Genomic DNA, 10,295 nt, shown 5'->3' with positions numbered 1-10,295 from the left:
TATTCGCTTGGGATTTGTTTTGCGCCCTCTCTTGCGGACTCATTTATTATTACTAACGCTAACCCCGGCTTGTAGTTGTGTTTATATTTGTAAATTTCAGTTTCGCCCTATTCACCCCCCCTCTAGGCGACTATCAAGCCCAAGGCAGCTAGGAGCCGTTGGGAGCATTCCTGGAAGGCAAATCTTGCCTTCTGTCACCTGGCGCACCGGACAGTCCGGTGCACACCGGACACTGTCCGGTGCGGATTTCTTTTCTTCTGTGGCGTAGCCGACCGTTGGCGCCTGGGAGCTGTTGGCGCACCGGACACTGTCCGGTGCACACCGGACAGTCCGGTGCCCCCACCCGACCGTTGGCTCGGCCACGTGTCTTGCGCAGATCGCGCAGCCGACCGTTGGCCCGACCGACCGTTGGCTCACCGGACAGTCCGGTGCACACCGGACAGTCCGGTGAATTATAGCCGTACGCCGTTAAATTCTTCCCGAGAGCGACCAGTTCGCCTGAGCCAGCCTGGCGCACCGGACACTGTCCGGTGCACCACCGGACAGTCCGGTGCACCCAGAGAGCGCTGGCTTTGGCTGAACCAAGGCAATCTCTCTCCATTTTGTTTTCACCTGTTTCCAGCACTTAGACACAATACAGTAGTCCTTAAAACAATGTACTAAGTCTGAGAAACATACCTTTTGACATGATTTGCACTTTGTCCACCACTTTGCATAGATTAACACAAAAGCACTTGCGTTGGCACTCAATCACCAAAATACTTAGAAATGGCCCAAGGGCACATTTCTCTTTCAGTTCCATACCTAATGAGCTACTTCCATAGTTTAAAAAATTGCCAAACCCTTGGATTATAAACCATGATGGGTTTGACTGAATAAAAAAATGGAGTAGGCTTAGATTATTTTGGGGCATGAATTGTGATATGGATTTAATTTTAATCCATGCTAATCCAGAGCTAGATTGGTGTAAACGAGCAATGCTCTGGATTAACATGGATTGAAATTAAATCAATCTCACAATTCATGCCCCAAAATAATCCAAGCCTACTCAAAAAAAATTTATTCGGTCAAACCCATCATGGATTATAACCCAAGGGTTTGAAAATTTTTTAAATTATGGAAGACATGAATTCTATCCATAGCTAATTAGGTATGAAACAAATCAATGAAGATATTGCACAAGTTTATATTAAAATTCATGAATCAAAATAATAACTAGCTTTGAGAGATATATGAATTGAATGATAGATTTAATCACACCATGAGATTAAATGTGAGGTTCCATATCTGGATTAAATCTAGGAACAATTGGATCTATACCATTAAAAGATCCAAACTTTAGATATATACCATGGACCCCACATGTCATTGACTCATGTGGACCCACATGTAAGTGAGATAGTAATGGTATGGATCCAAAGTGGTGATCTTTTAATGGTATGGATCCAAATTTCCCTTAAATCTATGGTGAGATTTATCTCTTGGAACCGAAGGTCTAAGGTGGAACAACCGGTGGCATTGGAAAGTGAAGAATGTCATTTTTTTTCCTTCTCTTCTTTTTGCCTCCGGTACTTGCAATATTCTGTCTAAATGCTTTGTATGTCCAAAACACTTGTGTGTATGAATTCAGGTGTAACATCACACTTTGATTCTTATTCAGAATTTAGGTTTCTTTTTATACAATATTTGAAGTTGATAATTCTGGCCTTTGGAGTTTGTAGGCTGGCAAAATGTTGGTGGCTTCTCTTTCTTGGAGAATGCTCCGTGTTAGCAACAACTAAAAATCTTGCAGTAGATAAAAAAAAGCAATTGGTGTCAGTGGCACCCAAAATAGTAAGGCCCTGTTTGGTTCCCTTAGTCACTAAATTTTAGTGACTAAAGTTTAGTCGCTAAAGTAGCCCGTTTGGTTATAGTGATTAAACTAGACTAAAGAGCATTAATTGCTGTGAATAATGACTATTTTATCCTTATTAATTAATGGATGTTTGCTATAAGAAGAAAGTGGAGAAGACAAATAAGGTAAAAATACTACTTTAGTCCTTTTTAGTCACCCCCTTAGTGACTAAATAACTAAAATTTAGTCACCATGTTTGCTTTTTTAAGACTAAAAGTGACTAAACTTTAGTCACTAAATTTTAGTCACCCTAAACCAAACGGGCCTAAGTACATTAGGTCAACAAGGCACGTATATGTCAATACTAGCATGTGAAGGCCGTCGATTGCTCGCGGTTCGTTGACCAGTCATTTACCATGGCGTTTTTTTCTCATCAAATAACCATGGAAAAGGGGAAAAGTTGACCATGGCATTTTTTTGTTTTCTGAAACGAACCGCGGAAAGGGGAAAGGTGGGGAAAGACCGAAATAGGCGACAGAAATGGCGACGGAGAAGCGCAGCCGCCGGCGCTCACCGTCGGCCGCCACGCCGAGCGCCTCGCTGACGTCCTCCTCAAATCCAGAAGCCGCTATATTGCACTCACCTTCCCCATCGCTGGACCTCATCCCCGACATCACCTCCCGCCTGATCTCCCTCGAGGACTTCTTCGCTCTGCGCGCCTCCTGCCGCGCTTACCGCGCCATCCTTCCGCCGTCCAGCGAGGCCCTCGCCTGCCAGTCCCCGCTCCTCCTCGTCTCCCTTTTCCCCTCCTTCTCCGAGGCGTTATTCCACCTCTCGCTCCGCCGCCTCCACCGCTTCCGCCTCCCCTGGGGCCATCACCTGCCCCCCTCCCGCCGCACCCTCCACTACGCGCACGGCTACCTCGTCACCGCCACCACCGCGTCCTCCCACTACCCCCCGAGGCTCATGCTCCTCCACCTCTTCTCCGGCGAGCAGCTCCGCCTCCCCAAGGTCCCCGCGCCGTTCACCCGCGTCGTCATCTCCGACGACCTGGCCGCCGTCCTCTTCCTGCCCGGCAGGTCCAATGTCCAGCACTGCCACCCTGGGGACGCTCTCTGGCGCGTGGCCACCGCGGATGCGCCCCACGTTGTTGAAGATATGCTCTTCGTCGATGGCACCCTCTACGCCCTGGTAAATGGCCTCCGTCTTGCCACAGTCGAACTGTCTGATGGTTTGCTGGAACTATCGTTTCTAGGAGAGGAGGTGGATGACGACAGCAAGCCAGCAGGAGGGCAGTTCAAGCTCGGAGAGTGCGGCGGTGACGTGTTGCTCATCAGTGAGGATCACACGGGGGTGATGCTGTACCGTGTTTATCGGTGGGTTTTTGAGGCGGGGAAGTGGGTTTCAATCACGAGCTTGGGCAGGCGGACACTGTTTCTTGGTTTCTTCGGATTTGCAGCCTGTATCGGTCCAGATTACCCAGGAATCCGAACGGATTGCTTATATGCAGCTGGGCCACGCTTGGGTGAATGGCACGAGTACTCCTTGGCTGATGGAACTTGCGATGTTCGCTATGCTGATTATCCAGGTGCACCACCGCTGAACAACAATTCACCTACCAGACCTCCAGTCTGGGTCTTCCCCAGTCTGTGTTGATACTGGCTGTGAATTCTTCCACATCATGTAGAACATCTGACGCTGACTTGAAATAAGTCATGGTATGCTGATTTCTGAGGTTGCTATTTCTTAATCTTAATTTTATTTCTGTAAACAGTATGTTGTTCAGCAATGAGTATTGAAACACAATATATTACTAGTTATTTGTTATACTGATTGGGTATAGACTACACTTGTTGAGTGTTACTATAAGAATATATAATGCTCATCCTGCCCAAAGGGAATGGATGGTTTGTCTATGCATTATGCTCGTTTTCTAGACCTTGGTAATGTTATTAAATCATATAATCAAACCTAGTCGACAAGGTGTCAATCAGCGATTAGTTGTCATCAGGCTCAATTAGTCGAGCCTAGTGGTTGGTATACTTGTCCTGAATATATATACCAGTATTGACATGCTATTTGTACATTTGTACTCCGTTTTTTAATTTGTCGTGTTTTAGTTAAAAAATGAACTAGCGGGCAACAAATATTGGAGAACGGAGGTAGTACTATCCAATATAATTCAATAGTCACTTGTGAAATTTGATCTGTGAACTGTCCATGTCTTTGCTAACTATTGGAGGAACTTTTGCTCAGGGCCTTGCATCACTATAATGGCTAGCAAGATGCTGCTTGAACCATTTAATTCCTGTAGGCACTAGCTTCTTACAGAATATGCATTGCAGAGTCTCCTTCTGAGGATCAGGCCAGAACCCAAATGTCTATCCTGGATCATAAGACCTAGCCTTCCCTTTAGGATCTTTAACCATCTCTTCAGGATATGGTGTTAAGGCAGCTATGACCTTTTCTGCTAAGTGCTAAGGATTTAGATGTGAAATCTGGAGCAGCAGAGGAAGCAGTGGCAGTAGCTGATGAACTTGTGACATCTGCTTCGATCACAGGAGGCATTATCACTTCTACCATAGCTGCACGCCGTTGATCTTGATCCACATCTATAGGATACAGGCTTATGTAAGCACCAGCAGCATATAGGACTTGAGGTAAAGGCCTAGAGCAGCAAGAACAAAAGGCAGCAGCAACCAGCAAGAGTAGAAGGAAACAAAAAATAGAGCAGCAATAGCAGGCCATAAAGATTCTAGTAATGAACTAGAAACACAGCAATAAGATGGAGGATTGAAAGACAAGATAGTAAGAGGATGCGGCAAAACACTAACCTTCAGAGGAGGAGCTCATCTTCGGACGGCGGCAGCACACAACAGAGTAGCAGACGGGCACAACCTCCAGGCGGATGTGCTTGAGGCCTCATGGGAATGCCTGGTGGAATGCAGTGTGATTAGTTGATGTCGGACAACTATACAACTAATCGCTGACCTATTTGATGGACCTGATTATTGCTAGAGGATTGATAACTTAATAACATGCTTGGTTGATCTAATTTTGCTTCTTTCTTGGTATATGAATATTACCATGACATCGCAACAATGAGGACGTCTCTGTGTATGAAATTACAAATTTAGTTTATTGTGGCTTGAAGTCTTGAACTTATATTACTGGTGAGTTTGTCTTCAACCAACAAGCTATTCACAAAATTGCTCATTGGTATTGAATATTGATGTATCATGGTATGTGAAACCAACTTTAAAGTACTAAGGTCTTATTGTCTCAACATGCTGGATCTCTTTTCATAAGTTCAGTACTTAAGTCATATGATTAATTCATCTTACTATAGCACCTGGTTTTGTTAGACTAGATAGTTCAGGAGGTGTTGAGAGAAATGATGAATAGTTACTTCAGGAGGTTACTTTGAATAGTTAGTTCAGGTTTTCCTCGAACAAAATTAGTTCAGGGTAAGTTGTCAGGATATCCATATAACCAAAAAACAAAGCCTTGCAGGTTACCACCATTCTTCCACTGTAACAATTTACTTACAACGAGGCATGTTTGAGGAAAAAAAAACTTACAATGACACGGTTAGTAGAACCAAAATCTGAGGAATAGCAGAAGATTTAACTCAGCACCTGATATTCTTGAGGATGTTTACATTACGTAAGCTTATTTGCTCAATGATCTATGCGGATACACTTCTTTTTTTTTTCATTTAGGCTTTACACCCATGATTGTTATGTAGTCCTTAGTCCTGACTAAACAATGTGACTGGCTGACTGCTATGTTCAATGATTTCTGCGAGGACTTACTGGAGTCGGCAATTGGGAGTAATGTTTCAGACCAGAACCTGAAAGTCTCACAGTTTATCTGTAGATCAAAGAGCATTCGCCCTTGAAGAACCTAGAAGACCAGACCGCTAGATTAAATGGTTACGCCTATTGTCTTATGGTTTGTGGTTAAAAATTTGTGCCGTGTTTTCCACACGAGTTCTGTACCCTCCATTTCTGAGGATTTTGAGTTGATAATGAAAGAAACCAGTATCATCTTACATGAGATTGGTTAGGACTACTTGCTCATTCTCATATTAGATGCCCCCTGATTGATTTCTTGTCATGAACATTGAACACTACTTTCAGTAGGAGATCCTGCAGTTTCCCCTGGTTATTCAGACGTAAGAACTTTGTGCTTATTACAATGGCTAACCTGTGCATGGTATTTTCTGGTACGTGTTGCCCCTATAGCAGTACTCAAATATAATTCAGTGTTTCAAAGGCGTCGGCTAGACGTCAAGGTATCCAGCTCGCCTTGCCGTCCGGGCAGACCTAGCACTCACATGGGTTCCGTTGTCACGTTAGACTATCTCCATACTCGCTCTCATTTCCATATTTAAACTCTACTCTACGAACAATATAATCTATAGTTTAAAACTGTGTAAAACAATGTTTTAAGTAACGATACAAGTAAACTCTGCTGGACACGGTCTCAAGTTTGGCTCTAAAGGCTTCGGTACCTTAAATACAAGGGAGATTCTCTCTCCTATAGCCTACATATGAGATTCCCTCCATCCTCGTCTATTCGTTTTAATACTTAAACAATAGATAGATATAATAAAACTAAGATATGTATAAAATATTTGAGGGTGTGATAAATATGTACATATAAAAATCTAGAGCAAAATATATCTCTAATATATGTATTTAATTTATATATAGATGATAAGATATAGAGGTGCTCAAGAAAAGGAATGAGATACAAAGGAAGGAAAGACCGTAAAAGAAGGATATAGATGACGCTACTGGAGACTATCTTACATTAGTTTTATGTATTTTCAGATAATTTATGCATTTTTGAGTGTAATCAAGATACTTGCAAATTAGGTAAACCTCGAATGCAATCTGCTTAACTTGTTATAGCAACATACGTTCCATAAATCCAACACTAACTTGTATCCACGATTCTTAAGGGCTTGTTAGTTTCACTGTAAATTCATGTGAATTGGATGTATTGAATCAGTTTAAATTCATAACAAATCAAAATACATTTCAATCCATTTCGATACACTCCAATACATATAGAATTTGTAATAATTAAGCGTTTGTTCTTAGCGTGGTGTCGTGGCGGTTGCAGTTGGTTCAGTAACTTCAGAGGAGTAACTGATTCTTTGCTAAACGAAGTTGCCCCTTTGGCCTTTTGTTTACTGTAACGGTTCTTGCATGTCACTGAATTCTGAAGGTATATATGTGATCTCTGATCAGTTCGTCCTTACAGTAGCAGAGGCTGAGACTGTCGAGCACTTCTGTTTTGCTTGCTGCCTCCCGGGCGCATCCCATCCCGTCACCCCGTGGATCGGTGGATGGGCAGATCGAGGTGGGGTCACCCTGCAGGGAGTCAGATTCCACTAGCCGCCGCAAGTCGCGAACTCCTCGCTATCCTCTTCCAATCCGAACCACCCGGACTCCCGGAGCAAGCGGCCGCCGGCTAAGCAGACACGAACGCAGGTCCGGCGGCAATGCAACGCGCCGCGCTCGTCGGGTCCCCTCTCGTACCTGTGGGTCCCCTTGCTCAGCTTGCCGTGCGGCGCCGCTGCCGCTTCCATGGTGGTGTTCGCGTGAGGTCCTCAACCGGGAAGGACGGGACCGGGACTGGGACCGGGGGCGGAAGCGAGGGCGGCGACGGCGCCGGTGCCGCAGCGTCTTGGCTGAGCTCGGCGGTCGGGGAGAAAGTGGACGAGCTTCTGCGCCGCGAAGAGAACCGGGCCCTGCTCGAGGGCGTCGAGGACGCCGAGCGCCGCGTTGAGCGCGCGCGCGCCGCGCTCGCCGACATCGAGCGCCAGGAGGCCGCCGCACGCCTCGCCCGCGAGGAGGTCCGCCGCCTCGAGAAGCGGCGCGATGAGGTATGTTGACATGCTGTCATCCACCCGCGACGCGCTTGCTGGCTCCAGCTTGTTCGATGTTTTGCCTGCTTAGCGAACGATGCCCATGCTGTGATGGTTGTGAACTTGTGATGGTTTCCCATGAAAGATGGATCGCTCACAGCAGACCGACCCGTCCTGTCCTGCATGCAGTCGCGTTCAGCCTCCCAAACTGCTGCACAGAGCGCAGAGCCACGGCCAACACGAAGCACGAAATGTTGTTATGGGGAGATGCAATCGTACTAAGATGTGGCCCTTATAGCAACTCAAAAAGGGCAATGACTAATATGAAAGTAGTCATTAGGTGTAAGTGTGCAAGTAACTCTTTTGGTCCGTTCTATCTGGATCCACTAATTGTCATGAATAGAGTTTTGATTGAAAAATACCCTCCAACAGCTTCTTTACTTGGTTACGTAAATATAGCTATCTTCTATTCCAGATTTCTCGATAGATAGTACACGAGAACGAACGACACTCTAGAATGCACCCAAGATAAAGAAAAACCGTTGGAGAGGGGAAAGATAAAACAATTTTTTTTTTGGAAATAGCTCTCGAGATGATGTTTTAGAGAGGGGGATGCAATCAAAGGGATGATGTCAACTTTATATATGAATAAAGTTCTGCAATCATCGAAAATTCTTTATGACGTGTTGGGAAGACATGATTGCATGATGTTTTTTTGGTCTCTTTCTTTTTCATAAATGTTTACAATGCTGCTTTGCATAAACAAAGATTGCAGAGTCCCAGCGGGAATTGCTTCAAGCAAGAGAAATGATTGATGAAGCTCAGCGATCCTTGTCTTCTAGTCTTGACGAAGGAAGCTTTGGAGATATGTCAAGTGGTGATGTTGATGAAGATAACGAGAGAATAGAATCCGTAAAAGCTGCTGCAGTTTCCTCTGTCGTCGGTGTTCTGGCTAGTTTGCCCATATCTTTCTATGAAGTTGAAGATCTTCCACAACTATTCCTTCGGTCATCAATTGTTTTCATAAGTTGTGCTTTGTTTGGAGTCACATTCCGGTACGCTGTTAGAAGAGATCTGGATAATATCCAACTAAAAACTGGGGCTCCTGCAGCATTTGCTTTTGTTAGAGGTAAAACCAGGCAACATGGTTTGTTAAAGCTCATATTCCTGAGAATTATCTTTTATTTACTGGACTAAACTATCTTGCAGGCCTTGCTCTGCTGGAATCTGGTAGAACCTTCGAGCTGAGTACTGATACCTTAATATCAGTTACTCTTGATGCTGCAGTCAGTGTGGTTGAGAACATTTTCATATTTCTGCCTGCTGCTGTTGCACTGGACTACTGTTTTAAGATGAGATTTTTGAGTCCCTTTCCTAGAAGAAAACAATAGCTTCTGTGAAGAATATGTATGATCAATAACAATCTTGATAGCTCAAATGGTCATATGTAACACAAATGATATCTTAGATTCATTAAAAAAAACATTTCCCCTCATTCACTCAAAGTTCCATCAAGTCAACCAAATAGTATTTTTTACTTAATCTTCTTCCTAAGTTCTTATTCAACAAAGATTACTCATAACTTTTCTGTGAATATGAATTTCACATTCTTCTTGATTGCCGTGCTCTTTATGAGGACTAGCATAGATGGACGTATACTGGAATATGCCTCTTTACAATACCTGCACATGGGGTTTGATAGATTTTAGATGGAATTAAGTATATCCTGGTTTGTCGTTCATTCGATCCTCACCCTGGTGTAAACAGAATTCGCTGCACCCTGTGATCATCTACTGTCTCAGTGAGTCAGCGTTCTGATATGGTCACGTAGAAGCATTGCATGATATCTATAAATATGTTCTGTCTGTTATCTACATTAATTAATGCTTGCCTGTTAGTGCTTTTCCAGTATACTGTATTAAAAAAACTCGACTGGGGAGGGAATGACCGTCCTCCCGGTATAATACTAAGAAGAGATCGAAACATTGGTCCCGGTCGAGAAAATCCTCGAACCCTAGCTCCCCATCACTAACGGGTCGGCTTCAGTGAAAGGGCCTCTAGCTGAGTTGGTTAGGTGGTCCGATTAGCACTCCTTAGGTCCTGAGTTTGAATCTCAGTGGGAGTGAATTTCAGGCTGAGATTAAAAAAGATCACTCACTCGTTCCCCTGGTTGTGTGCACACGAGATGGACTGAGCTATGGGAGAGGGATCTTTGTAGGAAATAGGAGGCTCAAACACGAGTAAAGATTTAGGAAATAGGGGGCGGACCCTCATGTTGCACGGGGTAAGCTTTCGTGACCTTTCTCGGTCGGGGCTTCGATCGAAGTTCTTCTTAATATAATACCGTGGGGGCGGTTTTTCCCCTACCGCCGAGTTTTTTTACGGGCCGGTGTCAACTGTCCACTCTGCAACGGCCCAACCGAAGGGTGGCGCACATGACATCGTAACCAGATGATGCATAGTGAGGGGATTTTTTTAACCAAGCCGAAAAATTCGCCCCAAAGGGAATCGAAACTGAGACTTGGAGATGCTACTCGGAAGCCTTAACCACTAGGTTAGATGCCTTTTCGAGCTCCGTGG

General features: G+C 44.4%; 2 protein-coding genes across 2 annotated transcripts; both read left to right on the top strand.

Annotated features, from left to right (window-relative positions):
• Window positions 1-2,300: 2,300 nt before the first annotated feature.
• On the top strand, window positions 2,301-5,904 carry LOC100192569 (uncharacterized). The gene has a single exon (NM_001137784.2). It carries the CDS (start codon window positions 2,375-2,377, stop codon window positions 3,488-3,490), a length of 1,116 nt encoding a protein of 371 aa, NP_001131256.2. The 5' UTR covers window positions 2,301-2,374; the 3' UTR covers window positions 3,491-5,904.
• A 1,353-nt stretch (window positions 5,905-7,257) lies between these two features.
• LOC114574139 (uncharacterized) lies at window positions 7,258-9,158 on the top strand. The gene is made up of 3 exons (NM_001151532.2): window positions 7,258-7,733; window positions 8,484-8,844; window positions 8,925-9,158. The coding sequence occupies exons 1-3, from the start codon at window positions 7,350-7,352 to the stop codon at window positions 9,104-9,106; spliced, it is 927 nt and encodes a 308-aa protein (NP_001145004.2). The 5' UTR covers window positions 7,258-7,349; the 3' UTR covers window positions 9,107-9,158.
• The last annotated feature ends 1,137 nt before the right edge of the window (window positions 9,159-10,295 follow it).

This window comes from Zea mays, chromosome 7 (assembly GCF_902167145.1).
Source record: "Zea mays cultivar B73 chromosome 7, Zm-B73-REFERENCE-NAM-5.0, whole genome shotgun sequence".
NCBI lineage: Eukaryota > Viridiplantae > Streptophyta > Magnoliopsida > Poales > Poaceae > Zea > Zea mays.
Note: the sequence above shows the minus strand (reverse complement) of the source record. Positions and strands in the feature narration are given on the sequence as shown.